Here is a 17,142-nt window from a genome sequence, read left to right as displayed (position 1 = left end):
CTTTCCTAAGAAAAAAAAGCAGAGGTGCTTTAGAGGCTAGCCTATGGCTCAGCTCTTACTACTACTGCAACAGCAAAATCTACGAACCATGAACTCAAACCAAAGTGTTCAGGGAGACAAAAGTCTGAGAGATGGCAGAAATTTGTAATCAAAGAAACGACCACAGCCATACTAAATCAGCCATGCAAAACCGACACAGTTCCACTCCAAAATGGTTGGGAAAACTCCAGCGAAGACTCTTAAAAACAGGTTCGACAAATCCTGTCCAAAATGGTTTAGGCATAGTTAATCATGCTTTAGGATAAGGAAAAGGGTCACACAACCTCTTGAGAAACCTTTCAGCACTCCTCTCACTGGTGGTCCCATGACTACCTACAGGAAGGAAGAGAAGCACATCCCAACCTACCTGTCCATACATCATCCCTTGTTCTCCCCCAAGCTCCAAGATGATTCCCCTGCACTGAGGTTAATTACAGAGCAACTCAGACACAGCCAACAAAGATCGACCCTCAGGACATGTGTCATCTATAACTATCTCATTCATGAACTGTCAGAGTGCCATACTGCTCTTCCCCCAACCTCCGCCTGCCTTTTAAGACTCCCAAATGCCTGTGTGCTGTATGTGGTGGCAGCTGAGTTTTTTAATATGCACTTATTAAGGTCCTAATTGAATCCTGCATTGCCTTGTGTGCGTCTTGCCAGCCGGAACACGAACAAGGCACCCTATAATTCAATTAGAAGGACCTGCAGCAAGCTGATCATTAGTCTGTCAGGTTGCTAAGAAAAAGACAGCTAGGAATAGGGGAGGAAGTTAAACAAAGGGAGAATTGTTAACAGCACCCCTCCCGAAGTCATGCAGAGACTCCCATAGACATACTTGAAGTGTGGAATCTGCAATGCCCAAGCACTTGAATGACAGATCACCACATCACTCCAACAGTCCTTTCTCTTGTTTCAGGCAACTTAATAGTTGCCTGAAAATAGAACCTCAAAAGTTGGAATTTGATTTTTCCTCAATCCTCCTCTCCTCAAATTCACAGGAAAAACACCACTAATATACATGACTACTGCAAACAAGGAAATCTCATTACCTGCCAAAACCCTGTTGACAGAGGAATGGGTGGCCAAGCCAGGCTGTCCCCGTTCGTGGAAAATCCCAGCATAAGGCAAGTACTCGGGCAGCAAGAAGCGTCTGCAAAACAAAGAGAGTAAGCTTACATGGAGAAAGATATCCAAGTACACTACAGCCCTGGCCAGCAACTGCAATTACTTTGAGGAAACATGACTATATTCCAGCAGACTATAGTAGAGGGAAGGCTGGACTCCTCTGCTTAGCCAACCGCTTCACTGCTTCAAACAAAAAGCAAGTTACAGATTAGATCCTCCTCTGATCAATGTGGCTGTGAAGATCAGCATTAAGCAAATCCTCTACCTCCCACAATAGCTTCCTAATCTCAAACCAGCACATTGTGCTGAGAATCTCTGATCAGTTGCTTTTCTCCTCCTATTCTGCCTTCACACTGTAGCCCCAACCTGCAGGTAAGAAGCACTAAGACCATGCTGTCATTCAAATGTCACAGGATGAGCTGATCATACTAACATGCCATATCAGGAGTCCCAGAAATCACAAACCAAGAATACAGCAGCCCTGTATGAGAAAAGGAATCCATCCAAAAGTACCAGAGCGCTCTACTGCAACTGGTACCTCCAGGATTTCCACACTCTTTTACTCTTCCATGTACAAGTTTTACCTTGGGACAAAGCGCCCCAGTGACGGTGCAGACATGCGGGCATTCCGTGGAGCTCGGTGCCTGGATCGGTCTCCATTGTCCCTTCAGTAAAAGAAAAAAGAAATTGTACATTAAAAATATGGTGTAATTAAGTCACTCCAAGAAAAGAAAAACCCGACAATGTCACCTAGTCATCCTGAGTATGCCACTGAGTTTTAATGGTTCTCTTGCATAAGTCACATGCTTCTAATGTTCCAAATTCATACAACTTGCTGTATTGAAGACTCCTGACAGTTTTACATATGGGTAGCCATTTATATATGGGTAATCCACTTTCTTCATTGCTTGACAATATCTCAAAAGCATCAACAAAACCACAGAGAGTCAATGAATCAATATCAGCACCTGAGCAAATGAACGAGTAACTTTAGAATTTGGACTGGGAGAGCAAAAGCAAACACATCACAGTCCTGATGAGACCTTTCTGTTAGCCAGAGAGATATGTTAAGTTTAATTTCTTTCATTCCCAGAAGTGCAGGCAAAGCAGCCTAAGCTGCAGACTATTCTTTTGCACTCCTTCCCTCAAGGTCCATTTTAAGCACCATCACAGCTTAAGATAATTTCACCTTTCACAAGCTTTTCCAGTGAAGTCAAAAATGTTAGGTGCTATCAGACAAAAAAAGGTCCCTCCTCAAAAAACCTCTCATTCTGTTTCACAATAAACGTCTGGGCCTTGGGGAATGACAGGAAAGGGTCTAGCATCTATTGTCCTACAGCAGACGCAGGAAAGTCTTCTTCCCCAGGAGGGCAGTACAACACTAAACAGGTTACCCAGAGAGGCCGGGGAGCTACCATCCTTGGAAGTGTCAACACAGGAGCTAGACAAAGCCACGGCTGACCCAGTCTGACTTTGGCAATATCAACCCTACAACAAGCAGGAGGCCAAACTGGAGGACCTCCAGAGTCCTCAGGAAACAAATTCCTGATATTGCATTCATAGGTCACAAGATGACCTGTAATTATAGAGCACCAAAACTGCATAAAAATAACAAAATAACGAGACTCCATCAGTGACTCTGGAGTTCTGAAACGGTCCTCCACAGTTCTTTATTCTTTGTTCAGAAATTTACTCTCTGCATGAACTTGCACAAGTAGCAAGTGTGTTCTCCCTGGATTCCAGATCCCCATCTGTAACTGTAGCCTTACTTGTCTCCTTCCCAGACAGTTGTGGGGAGAATATTACTTGCAGAGCCTTGGAATCACTAGGAAATGAAATATTCCTTATGCAATACACTAGCAGCACATTCCTAACCCACTCCAGCAAGCTGTGCATTTTATAATTTTTTTTTGTTTTGCTTTTTTAAAGTCAGTGAGCAAGAAACGTGGGCTCAGAAGAAAGTCCATTACGTGGTTGTTTCCCACACACTTGAGGAACCAGGAACACAAGAGCAGAGGTTGTTCTGCAAAGCTCGTTAACATTTCAAGCTATTTCACCAAATCTAAATCCAAGCTCAAAGCTTCCATTTCTCCTCCCACTGCAGACACAGCATTTGCAGTTCACAGCCAAAGCTGCACCTCACCCTGAGGTTTCTGTGTAACCAGTGGGGTTCCTGAAATCAGAAATGTAAAAGCTGCTGCTGTTCTTTTATCAGAGGCCTCCAGCCTATTAAGATGTGGATCAATAACAGAAGGAATCCTGCAAACTCGAGTGCTGACTTATCAACTTTTCCTGCTAAAGAGGAAAGGCCAAAAGGAAAAAGAAGTGTCATGTTCCAGATCGTGCCACACACAGAGCTAGTGAAAGTCAGACAAGAAATACACTTTTTTAAAAGTCCACGTAACAGTTTTTGAAACAACGCTGATATGCAGCTCTGGAAGAAAAGCCGCAAAACAGTTTTCAAGTTTGCATTTGCTTTGGACGTTTACTAGAATTAGAACATGCTTTTGAAAGGGACAAATATGAGCAAGAAAAACAGCAGCAGGACTATAACCTGCAGAACTCTCCAGTCGAGAAGAATCTCTGCAGGAGGTTTCAAAATGAATGAAGAATTAGCTCCAGCAAACAAAAGAAAATAAAGGTGCAAAGTCTCATACAGTCCAAATCAAGAGACCTAAAGCAACTTACCATTCAAGTTTTTTAAAATGCCCCTAGCCAATGCTCTTTGCATCCACAAAAACATTTTAGGACACAAATTTTCTAATCAACTAGACTTTCTGATGCAAGAACTCCATCCTGTACTGTCCCATGCACTATGCATACAGCCCTCTCCCAGTACAAAAATCCTAAAATGGAAAGAATACAGACTATACTTTTCTTCAGTTTTCACCATGACAGACACAGCCTCTACTGATTCAAGAGACAGCAACCTATTTTTAACATCCCCCTTAAAAAAAGAATTAAAAACCCACCATACCCTAACTGCCACTGCCCATAACTCAAGCAGCAGAATTGGGAATGAGAAACGGTGACTATCCTTTGAGAATGCTAGAATTCCTATTTACTGTAATGGAAGTTTAAGATACTCTCCCCTGTGCTAAAGAGGAATATTACTAAACATTACTCTGAATCACTAATTTACAGTGTCATTTATATCTACACTCCCATACTCAACTCCATGCAAGGGTGTTTTTAAGCTGAAAAGCTAGAACAGCTGATATTACTCTGGTGCCAGCTGAAGATTATTTCTGCACCTTCTAAAAAGGAAAATTAAAAAAAACCCTACAGATCAGTGAAGATGGGTGGCACTTTGTGTTATTTCTGTACCACATACAGCCTGCTGACAGAGGGAGAACAGATGTTAGCTTGACTGCAGTGCCAGCGTGAAGCGCTCCAGCAAGAAATGAAAAGTTTCCAAAGTTCTCTAAAGTACTGGTGAAGATCTAATGCTCTACTTTCTGTTTAGTGTCATCTACCTACAGACTCATTAGCTAATGATTTGCAGTGAATAGTTTAATTAACATAACCTGCAAAAGCAGAATCCTCAGAGTCTGTGTGTCCACATAAAAAAAGCCTCTTCTGTAACGCAACTCAATAACATTGCAAAAGTAAATTAAACAAATACGTGCCACAGCAAGTGCTGTAAACAGGGCGAAAAAGGTGTCCTGCAATGCCCTTCATTTTAAGTGCACCAGCAAATATGAACAGCACAGGGAATCTTCTGCAGTGAAAAAAACAATAATGAAGGAAATAAGCAATCCATTGAGCAAGATACAGGGAAAGAATCAGAAGTAATCAGCATGTAAAGTGACAAGGGAGACAATACTATAATTATTAACAGACTAATTTGTCTCAGGAGGTAAACTGCAAGAACCAACAAATGGTCAAAACAACTTTAAGGGTCTGGCTCAAACTTCAGGTTATTCATAATTTGTTCAGATACCAATGTGGGACAAATCAAACCAGTGATAGAGAGAGTAAGAATTGGCAGGGGGAAAATAGCATTAACACTAACACAGAATGGAGCAAAAAAAGAAAGCAATTCCCAAACATTCAGGAGATTTATGGATTTTTAATAGGGCTTAAGAAGGATGACCCTCCTAGAAGCTATGCTAAGGCACATGGAGGACAGGGAGGTGATTCCAGACACCCAGCATGGCTTCACCAAAAGCAAGTCCTGCCTGAGCAACCTTGTGGCCTTCTATGATGGAGTGACCACATCAGTGGACAAGGGAAGAGCTACCGATGTTATCTATCTGGACTTCTGTAAGGCCTCTGACATGGTCCCTCACAACATCTTTCTCCCTGAAATGGAGAGAGATGGATTTGATGGGTAGACTGTTCAGTGGATGAGGAACTGATTGGATGGTTGCATCCAGAGAGTAGTGGTTGTGAATTGTAATTACTAGTGGTTGTAATTAATCCAGTGAGTAATGGCTCAATGTCCAGATGGAGATCAGTGACAAGTGGTGTCCCTCATGGGTCCATATTGGGAACAGTACTCTTTAATATCTTAATCAATGACATAGACAGTGGGATCGAGTCCACCCATGGCAAGTTTGTAGATGACACCAAGCTGAGTGGTGTGGTTCACACGCCTGAGGGACAGGAGGCCATCCAGAGAGACCTGGACAGGCTTGAGAAGTGGGCCCGTGTGAACGTCATGAGGTTCAACAAGGCCAAGTGCAGGGTCCTGCACCATGGGTTGGAGCAACCCCCAGTATCAATACAAGCTGGGGGATGAAGGGATTGAGAGCAGCTCTGCCAAGAAGGACTCAGGAGTACGGGTGGATGAAAAGCTGGACATCAGCCAGCAATGTGCACTTGCAGCCCAGAAGGCCAACCCTATCCTGGGCTGCATCAAAAGCGGCGTGGCCAGCAGGTTGAGGGAGATGATTCTGCCCCTCTACTCTGCTCTGGTAAGACCCCACCTGGAGTCCTGCATCCAGCTCTGGAGCCCTCAGCACAGGAAAGACATGGAGTTGGAGTGGGTCCAGAGAAGGGCACAAAAGCGATCAGTGGGATGGAGCACCTCTCCTGTGAAGACAGGCTGAGAGAGTTGGGGTTGTTCAGCCTGGAGAAGAAAAGACTCCGGGGAGACCTTATTGCAGCCTACCAGTGCTTAAAGGGGACTTATAAGACAGATGGGGACAGACTTCTTAGCAGGCCCTGTTGTGGTAGGACAAGGGGTTTAAACTACAAGAGGGAAGGTTTAGCCTTGATATAAGGAAGAAATTTTTCCCAGTAAGGGTGGTGAACCACTGGCACAGGCTGCCCAGAGAGGTGGTAGATACCCCATCCCTGGAAACATTCCAGGTCAAGTTGGACAGGGCTCTGAGCAATCTGATGTAGCTGAAGATGTCCCTGCTCACTGCAGGGGGTTGGACTAGATGACCTTAAGAGGTCCCTTCTAACCCAAAGATTCTGTGATAAGGATGAAAATTTATCCTAAACTGGGTAACACAGTCAAATCTCCTTGGATTTTTCTGCTATTGTTTTGTTTGCTTGTTGAGAGAAAAGTTGACCATTGTAAGTAGAAAGGAGCAGCAATGCCTGCTCTGAAAACAGAGATGGAAATACAGAACTTTGCATCCTTAAGTTTGGATTGTTGGCATTCTTTTTCATCTGGTAACTCGGCTACTGCATTAATACCTGAGTGGATACAGAAGACAGTAGAGACTGTCAGAAAGGAAAAAAGCTATGTTCTGCTTTTCTATCTTGGCAAGAATTATCTTTAATATTTAGAGATTGTTGTATCAGGAAGTGAAATTAAACACACAGCATGGGATTTCTAATGCAATCTGTTTGTCTAACTGTTCCCATTGTAGTCAATATTAAAACTCCCACTGACTACACTGCCAGTAGAATTAGGTCAACAACGACCATTTTGAAAAGCCATTTAATTATCAGAGCCAGCACCAGTAAGCCATGCAAGTTTATAAGAATCAAGTTATATCAGACCAAACCAATTGTTCCATATTTTCAGCATTTTTCATGTTTCATGTGATCCAATTGAAAATGTTAAATCAATTTCTATTGCAGAGGTTAGACACATATGTACAATAAAAATGGTAAATAATTATTTAAGTGGCATCTACTAATATCCATACGGGTTGGCATTGGATTCAATTGCACCATCTTGATGTAATAGAAAAAAAACAGTAACGTTTTCTCGGCACTTCAAACATTAAGTATCTCCACTTACTTGCTATCAATTTTTTAAGACTGCAGGAGATTACTTCAGAGGGGACAGCACAGAGCAGGAGTAGCACAAAGATCACATCAGGAGCTCAGAGCAGGTTACCAGAAAATGCAAACTTATTTGGCTTTTGAGGCTGGTCAAGTCTGCCTCTAAAGAGGGTACCTGGAGGTTATCATATTAAACTGGCCATACTAAAGAAGAAACAGGTCCTGAAATCTTGCCATTCACTTCACAGGATTCACTGCCGATTTAGATGGAAACAGATGACACATATCCTGGGAAGGGTATACTCACAAGAGCTGCATAGAACTACAAGATAAAGTGTGTACTATGTTTCACAAAGGTTACAGAAGTAGGAAAAAAAGGTGGTGAGGGGAACATTAAGTTTTCTGGTGATTCTAAGAATGTGTTGATCACTTTCCAGCCCCATCCTGATGAGTAAGGGACATACAGTGCTGGGAACACTGTGATAGAAAGTTAACTACTAGCTTTACAACTGAGAGGAGCAGCAAATACCAGAAGATGTTAAAACTTTAGTTTGTCCTCTGTCTGATCCTACAAGATCCTGAGCATCTCCTACTGATGAAGTTAGGGAAAACCGGGAGCATTTCTAGGAAATAAGCCTCTCAGAGAGGTAAATGTGAAATAAATAAAACCTTGACATTCTGAGTATTTTGCTGAGATACAGGTATCCTAGAAGGCAAAAGGAAAAGCCACAATGCAAGTTGGTTTTAGCTCTGCAGACAGATATAGTAGCTGGAATAACATCTCCTGGATCAGTAGGACTAGTCTCTTAATCAAAAAATACAGGTTCCATCCAGTATATTCTACTTTACTCAGAGTCCTTAAGTCTTGCAGAAGTTGTAAACTCAACCCAGGAAAAGGTTGAGTTTACAACCACCTATTTATGGCTCCGAGGACAAATGTATCTCACCTAAAAACAGGGTAACATTTAAAAGAAAAAATTCAGGACAAGTTGATTTATCTCTGAGCAGAGACTTTTTTCCACAAGTATATACAAGTAAGAAAGTCGAGAGCACTGGTGCTATCAGAAAGGGTATAAGTATTTACATCCACAGTCATTAAAATGGTGAAAACACTAATTTAAAAGAATATACATACTCTGGTAAAAATGAAAGATACAAATTTATCTACCATCTTTGAAGGATATGACCATAGTACCATAGAAGTACTTAAGGCAGAACAGAAAGACACAAGAATAAACAAGAAAATTTAAGCAAGAAGAAGCATCTGCTACACAAAAAGCCTTTCATGGCACTAAATGTATTAGGACCGTGGAGTAAACTCAAGTATAACACTGGAAGCCAAACAAAATTGAAGAATATTAGAGAAACTGCAAAGGGCAATTCTGCCCAGATGGAGAGGCAGGAACTAGAAGAATAGATTTTTAACATAGCTACTTAATACAGTAATTGATAATGAAGTTAGGCAAGACACCCAAGATATGGTGCCTTTCCATCTTCCTATGTTCATTTAAAGGCTAAAATACCAGACTTTCACTACCAGCTTTTTCAAGGGAACACCAGGGAAAACTTAATCTATTTATCTGTTCAGTTATAACTTATAAGTTATAAAACTTATATTTATCTATAAAACTTCCTATAAAACAGCAGACTGCTCAGTTACTAATGGCTCTCCTGACCAGAGGGAAACAAACTCCCCAGCCTTGATTACCTCTGAGAGGGCTTTTTAGGGGAATATGTATTTACAAGATTAAAAATGGCACTTAAGAAGATCAAGTGTTTCAGAGAAGCATCACATAGGACAGGATTTAGCACCTGGTCAAGAGAAACAGCAGCACTTGCCCATTAAATGCCAAGGATTAATTACTTCAGAGAAAGACTGATTTGGAACCAGAATGAAGCACTCTTACCTAGGTGCAGTATCCAGTTGTCTCTATTTTAATCACCTCACTCTGTGGTGGGCTCACAAATTGATGACACCTTTTAGAATAAGATTGATATACTCCATAGCTACAATAAGTCATTAGAAAACAGAAAACACCAGAGACCAGTCGAAAGTAGAGAATCACTACTCCTCAGTCTAGATCTGGTAAATGAATATTAAGGAAACCACTGTATTAAGTGTTTTATAAAAAACAGGGCATCCAGCACTACAACCACCCTTCCTCTGAGACCCCTTAACTACCCATTTTCAAACATTCATCCAAACATGAGCATAACTAGGGAAAACATCACTATGGTTAATTGTAATCACTTGGAAACTTCACAACTGGTGCTCACTGAATACAATTTGTAGCGCAAACATACAAACAGCTGCCCCATCAGGCTTCAACACTGGAATAAAGTGTCAAAAGTAAGCACCAACTTTTTTTTTTTTTTTAATATATTGCTCTATTATGCTACTGCTCTTCCAAGGGAAACAGAAATGAAAACATAACTGCACAAAAACCCGCACCTGCTAGACATACAGGCTTGAAGAATACTAACCACTGCCTGTTCTGCGTGGTCAGCAAACTAATAACAGCTTGCTTTCTAATCGCTCTCATTAACACCAGACATCACCTACCACGTGATCTAGTTTGACTTAAGAGTTTCACAGGCAGAAAATAAAAGCAAAGGAAAACAATGAACACAGCTCATAAGTAGCAGAAACACTCAGATGGATGAAGGGTACCATCTTGGCATCAAAACTATTTCTACAAGCCCAGTCAACCAACGGTATGGAAAGCGAGGTGAGCTTCTCTGGCAACTGTCATCTTTCAATAGGCACTCATTCTTTCACCACCCTGCTATGAAGACACTTGCCTTGCTGGAACGTGACTTAATGGTAAAACAACATTATGCTGGAGAGGTTAGCAATATCCTGCAGTACCGCTGCAAGGAAATAGTCATTGCCTGTCACTGTATCCAGGCAGTATTATTAGACATTAAGACCAAGATAAGGGGAATATAAAAGACTGTCACAAAAGATAAAGATAAAAAGAACACGGAAAATGAAGCTGCAGGCTACTATGAGTAGATCACAAGCCAAGCTAAGACTCTCACTAATCCTTGAAAAATGAAGTTCAAAGAGTAGATTCAGTATCATTCCCATTCATCCAGGACTTGTTAGCATTCTTAGCCTGCAACTGCGTTTAAGATGATGAATATAATTAACATAAATTTCTATGTATCTGGAAGCAACATTCCCAGTGCTATCTGCTCCAGAAACCTGTAAAAGAGAGGAAAAACACACCACAGAAAGTGACCACCAAGTTCCACTAAGTTCAGGTCTGCCCTGGAAGCCAGTTTTGAGAGGTCTGCCTCATTGTTTTTGATGAAGAGGAGCCATATGAGCCAAGAGGCAGAGGAAACAGAATCAAAACCACAGATAAAAGGGCTCTGGGAAGAAAACAACAAAGGCAGGTATGTACAACAAATAGCAATCCTGCTTTTAATATCTTTATCTGAACTCAAATAACAGATTACTAACAAGAATATTATTTGATACGGATAGCAAACTGTCCCATCTAAGACTTCCAGAAAGAAATAGCTGCTTTTTCTGCAGTACACAGGTGTCATGGATCCTAAAAATCTATTTCCATTGGCACCCAAGTGCCCTGAAGAGCCTGTAGATTTTCACATCTCCTACCACATCTTTTGTTAACCTCAAATGTAAACATCAGGTTGATAAGGAGAAAAATGAAAAAACAAAACAGAACAAAACAAAACAAACCCCAGCCTAATTGCTTTCAGAAACCTTGCGGTTCAGATATTCTACCCTTCTGCTGCTACACTAAAAGGCTACCATTGATCAAGTCGTATCTCTCTTACTCACCTTCACTATGCCCTATCAGAACTTAGCACTTGGCATCCCATCCATCCTAAGGTGTCAGCTCAAGCTATAGTGACCCTACAGAGTAAACCTCTTTCCTTACATCTGGGATTCCCTGTGCTTCTCTCTCCACAATGACAGAAGTTGTCTTGCTGTTCTGGAGCTATAGATTGAAAGCTCCATACTTTTATTTAAAGTCTCACAAAAAACTTTAGCCATTCCCACTCTCTCCCTTCTCCTGCCAAGAAAATCTGGCTCCTATTTGAAGGAGTTTCTTTTGCAGAAGTGGAAGGTTGTCACAGGAAGGAAAAAAACACTCTGAAACACACAAATGCACAGTGAACAGCTGGGAAGGAGAGCAGTAAAGACCAAGACTGGCTGTACAAGGAGTCTGAGTTCTACCCTTGTGCTCTTCGTAGTTGATGTGCTAAGGGAAAACAGCAGGTGCAGTGTGAATTGACTGCATTTCTGCAGATTAGTGCTCCCATTGCTGTGTCTCTAGCAAACAATGATACAGATTCAGACTGAAAAGGTAGAGACTGGATTTAAACACAAGCATGGAATTCCTTCACAGGGGTATGGAACAAGTTATTTCAGTAAGTAGTAATCTCCAACCTCTCTCCCTGCTCATTCAAACTTTCCAAAACCTCTGTCTCAGCCATTAAGCAAGCCACATGCTTGTTCTCACCATGACACACAACTCCCCTCGCCCCCGAAACCCACTTCCACCATTCCACTTGAGAAGTAATAGTGAGAGCAGAATCCCAAACCAAACCTACTACCCAAGTGCACATTACTCAGTAACCACACTGCCACAGCCATTGTCTCCCCTTCTCTGTCTCTCATAACAACATCAGTTCAGACACAACTGCTTCTAAGCAGTTCCTAATTAATACTTTCAGGTACCAATGCACAAGTCAAGGTTCTTAAAGAAGCTAACAAGAAAAGATACTTTAAATGAATACATTCCAAAAGAAGGGCGATTGCATGAATGTCTAGTCAGCCATGCACTTTTCTCCTTAATACATAAAAAAGTTAAACCAAAATGCCAGCTTGAAGTGGAGCACCAACTATGACACAAAACAGACTCCCAAACCAAACACTTCACCTACGGAAGAGGCCAAAAAGAATCCACTATACTGTCCTGGTTTTGGCTGGGATGGGAGTAGTTGTTTTTTTCTTCCTGATACCTGGTATAGTGCTGTGTTTTGGAGAATGATGTTGATAACGCACTGATGTTTTTAGTTGTGGCTAAGTAGTTGTAGTGCTTATACTAAATCAAGGACTTTTCAGGTTCCCATGCTCTGCCAGCGGCGAGGTGCACAAGAAGCTGGGAGGGGGCACAACCAGGACAGCTGACCCAGACTGGCCAAAGAGATATTCCCTACCACATAATGCCACGCCCAGTACATAAACTGGAGTTAGCTGGGGGGTGGGAATCACTGTTTGGGGATGGGTTATCAAATACCAGGTGGTGAACAATTGCTATATTGAGCATCACTTGTTCTTGTACATTCCTTTGTTGGTATTATTGTTATCGTTGTTTCCTTCTCTCTTGCTGTCTTATTAAACTGTTTTTATCTCAACCCATGAGTTTTTACTGATTCTCTCCCCATCCCACTGGGGAAGGGGGTGAGTGAGCAAGCAGCTGCATGGTGCTTAGTTGCTGACTGGCGATAAACCACGACATATACTATTCTCCAAAATAAATGAAAATCATATTCAAGAAACTGGAAGTGAGACTGACAGCTTTAATGCAGTGGCAGTCAGCTGGCAGGCTGCAATCTTAGAACTTTTTAAGGCAAGAGGCTATTGGAGGAACTGAGATTTGGCAGTGCTTGCCACAACAGTGTCAAAGGAATCAAGAATGGCAGAAGACAAGCATGGCAGACCCTCACATATCTTATGCACTTATGAAGAGACCCCTGCAAGATGCCCATCTGAGAAACCACAAGTCTTGGCCCAGAACATGCCTTAAACAAAAGGATTTTAAGTTAACAAATAAAGCCAAATAATGTCACCCTGAATCTTGTAAGCTTTCCTTAAGTGATTCATCATCCCTGCAAAGCAAGAGACTGCTTCCACAAAATCAGAATGCCCATTACGGCCTCAGTAAAACAGTGCCTACAGTGCTCATATTCTCTGTCTGGGTGCTCAGTGGTGTCTCAAAAGAAATTAAAAAGATAAAAGCACCAAAACAAGATTTCAGTCCTGTGAGGTAAAGCCCTTGTTGTAGAGACACAATAAAGAGCTTCCTAGTCTGTGACAATAGCACAACTGAATGGATCCACCCCAGCATTGATCCTCCTGGAAGGAAGGAAAAAGGAGAGGATAGAAAGGGGAAAAGCTGCAGACTTTAAAAGACTGTTATCTCCAAGCTCCTTCATATCTATATTCTACCAGGCAGCACACTCTCAAAAGCAGACAGAGGAGTCAGCCACAGTCATACCTTTAGCCTTGGCTTGAAAGCCTTTATAGAACTGTAGTGAAGGATTTGAGCAAGGCTTTCAGACAGTGAGGTGGTGCACTGTCCTATATATCTGCTTTTCAGTCTGACAAATAAAACAAACCTGTATTTTTTCCCACTCTTACTGCAGAAAAAAAGGGACATAAATGGCCAGAATTCATCTGCAGAAACACGTTCACATTCTGATTATGGTGACAGATTTAGAATTACACATGAAAAAAATGAGCTTGCGCTATCTGAGAAGTCCTAGAAGCATCACCCACAGTCTCCAGCATCAGAGCTGTTCTAAACTAAAGGAAGTCTCTAGAAGAGACCCAGTCAAACTTGTTGAAGAAGTCAAAAGAAAAGATAGTTCAGCTCTAAAAATCTAAATTTACTATGTGATCCAAACATAAGACACTCCAAAAAGACCGTGAAATTAGAAAGTTCAACATCTACGACTTGTCTATAAAGAACCTATTTTTACCAGTTATGCTGGAAGCCTAAAGTGACATCATTCTCCATTCAGAGATTCTTATCCCAGAATACAAGAAGCCTTTTCATTTTAGCTTAGGATTCTGCTAAAGCTAACCTTAAAACCCACTCATATCAACTTATCTGTTAATAACCTAATATTACAATCTGTATATATATTACAAACTGTATTACATGCTTTCATGCAGACATGACTAAGTTTACAGTTGTCTTACTGTATTCAATAAGCAGTAAAATGACAACAGTGGCAGGTTAAACCAGCAGCGCATGTAGAGAGATAACATCTTATTAGACAAAATAACACAGTTATAGCTTGTGTCTCCCGCCTCCTCTCCTGTCCATAAAAGCTGGTGTTAATAGAAGGATATCAGTAATACCTATAAAACACATTCTAACTCACATTCTTAGACCAAGACTACTGCTATTGCTATCACAAACTAGATGTATTTATGAATGAATTCAAATGATATTCTGGAGAAGTTACATGGAGAAAATAACACCATTAGACTGATACATAGGAAGAGAGGCTTTAGGTTAAATTTAGAGGCCATATGCACACAAACAGTGCAGAGGCCAAGTTTTTCATGGCCCTTACTAAGTCATTAGGTAAGCAAAGCTCAAAAGATACAATAATGAATCTTAGAGGAGAAAAAAAATCCAGAATCCCACAAAAGATGACAGCCAAGGAAGACTTGCCTCCCAGGTACCCTGCACAAGCATAGGTTCTCTCCTTGCCCTGTGCTCTATGTATAGTAAAACCAACTGGTGTTTAAATGCCCCTTACACCCTTCTCCTGACCTCTAAGAAAATGAAAGGAGAGAGAATATTTACCAATTACATTAACCAGTTCAGAAAGATAAATCATCAGGGTAATTTGCTATGGCTTTTACAATAAAAAAAACTCACTAGGTTCCAGGAGAAAAGCATGAGCTGCAGACAGCTAGACACCCTGTCCTACATCAGATCTGGAGAAGCAGGGAAGCCAGAGCACCTAGATTAGGGCAAGAAAGAAATACATGACTCTGCTCTGGTGAGCAAGCAAAGATGGAGGGATACAGGAGCCAAAAGAAGCAGCAAGAACTCTGTACAAGAGACTTCATTGTGAAGCATCCGCAGAAGAAATCAAATGAGTCATGAGACAAATTCCAGCTCTACAGACCCCTGCACAGCAGCTCCCTCTAATCAGCCAGGAGAAATAAGCAGAGAAAGAAAAAGACAGCATGTCTTGAATGCACAGACCAAAATTTAATATGAAGTACTCAACCAATGAATGCAGCCACTGCACGGTAAGGAATAAACACTTCTTTTTGCTCAGTATGAAATGAAAGACAACCTTAGCATGGCTGATTGAATTGCTTCCCTGACTGGGTGCTCTTACTGTGTGAATATTATCTGCAGGGGAACACACTTCTCTGCAGGCATTTGCCTGGCTCTGTGAATGAAGAACTTACCATCTTTTCTGTTCCCATCAGAACAAGCCACCCCAGACAAATGAAATGGAATAATAGAAATATTAAGGTCTATGCTTGTGACGCACCCGCCTCACAAAATGGGCCCAGCAGCCACCATATTTCTGCTTTTCCAGACCATGAAGCTGCTTGGGAAAAGCTACTAGGCAGTGATAACTGATAACTGCATTATCTCCCCTCATTTACATACTATACAAACAAGGCCACAATGACAGGGAAAGACATTCCCTCACCCTGTACTTCTGAATATTTAATTGCTGGAGCATGAAATGACAGCTTCACAGAATAACATTCTGAGGAAAAAAAAGTCTACCACCACTTAAAAAGTCAGAAAGGGATTAGTATCTTGCTTTTCTGGGAATAGCTAGTGTTACCAGCGTCCTTCATAAAGGGACGTCACCCTGACACAAAGGACATGGAGCTTTAACAACAAGTGAACATGAAAGTTATGATAGTAGCAAAGTTGATAGCATCCTCTGCTGGCAGCAGCCACATAAAAGCCCAGATTTTTGAGTTCACAGCTCCCAAACACACCTCCCTACTACGCTACCACCATAGCCTACTTCTATGACGACACTCAAAATCATCCTGTTTTAATCATAATACACACAAAAGGAGGAAAATTCAATCAAATACTTGAGGTGCTCAGAAGAAAATCCCATATTTAAATATAAATTACTGAAGACAGACTAGAAAGGTCATATTGTCTTTTCTGCTAAAATGGATTTTAATCTAAATTCCTGAGCTTTTGGTCTCCATGCCATCCCAACAATCCATTACTATATTTCCATTTATTGGAAATGGTTTGCAATAAATTTGTTTGCTAGGATTATACTGGGTATCGCTAGAAGTCCAAAAGCAGATGCTGGAGAGCAGTCTTTAAAAGTTTGTCATGAGAACCACTCAGAAGGAAATACAGTGGCTTACGGCAGTGCTCTTCTAAGGTTTGGATGCAGTCATTCCTCATTTTGACACAAGAGGCCTTTTTGTTCTCCTTAAAGGAAACTAAACCTTAACACAGATTCACAATCACCAAGTCTTCCGAAAAAACAACCCCAGGAACTTCAGCTAATTTGACAAAGTTGTACAGATAGAGCAAGTAAAAGTAACAGAACACATCTGGCTGTCTCCTACAGCCCTAGACCAAAGAACTAAGTCCTGCAAAGCCTCTTCATGGTTCCTGTTCTGTCTCAAGATTTGAAGGCTCTAATAAACTCCTGGTTCCTCATTTGTTCCATGGGAGAAAAAGATTCTCCTTTTCTTTATTAAACCAGTCTTTTAAATCTGGTTGAGATAGCCTGATGAGTTGAAGGTAGTCTAAAGCATCCTTAATTTTCATAACAGAAATTACAAGATCCATTTGCAGCAATCACTGCTCTAATTATTGACTGAATGACTTAACCTGTTCCTACAGGAAGCCTGAGATGTCTTTGATTGGTAAACAGTAGGAAGCCACAAAGCAGTCTTGTGCTGACAACAGGGTCAAGGAAGAGGGCAAGATAGCGTGCACACTTACTCAAAATCTTCAAATTCCAGGTCGTTTCCCTCTACAGATGGGCTTGAGT

The 17,142-nt window shown here is 41.3% G+C and overlaps 1 protein-coding gene across 1 annotated transcript in view; it reads right to left on the bottom strand.

The window, feature by feature from the left end:
* LOC104620627 (activating molecule in BECN1-regulated autophagy protein 1-like) overlaps positions 1–17,142 on the bottom strand; it is a gene marked incomplete at both ends in the record, with an annotated part of 60,326 nt that overhangs the window by 36,407 nt on the left and 6,777 nt on the right. Inside the window, 2 exons of the mRNA XM_010286908.1 lie at positions 1,092–1,192; positions 1,752–1,832. Of these exons, the coding sequence (XP_010285210.1) occupies positions 1,092–1,192; positions 1,752–1,832 (182 nt within the window). The remainder of the gene's footprint in view (positions 1–1,091; positions 1,193–1,751; positions 1,833–17,142) is intronic.

Source organism: Phaethon lepturus, unplaced genomic scaffold (assembly GCF_000687285.1).
Source record: "Phaethon lepturus isolate BGI_N335 unplaced genomic scaffold, ASM68728v1 scaffold16275, whole genome shotgun sequence".
NCBI classification, from domain to species: domain Eukaryota; kingdom Metazoa; phylum Chordata; class Aves; order Phaethontiformes; family Phaethontidae; genus Phaethon; species Phaethon lepturus.
Note: the sequence above shows the minus strand (reverse complement) of the source record. Positions and strands in the feature narration are given on the sequence as shown.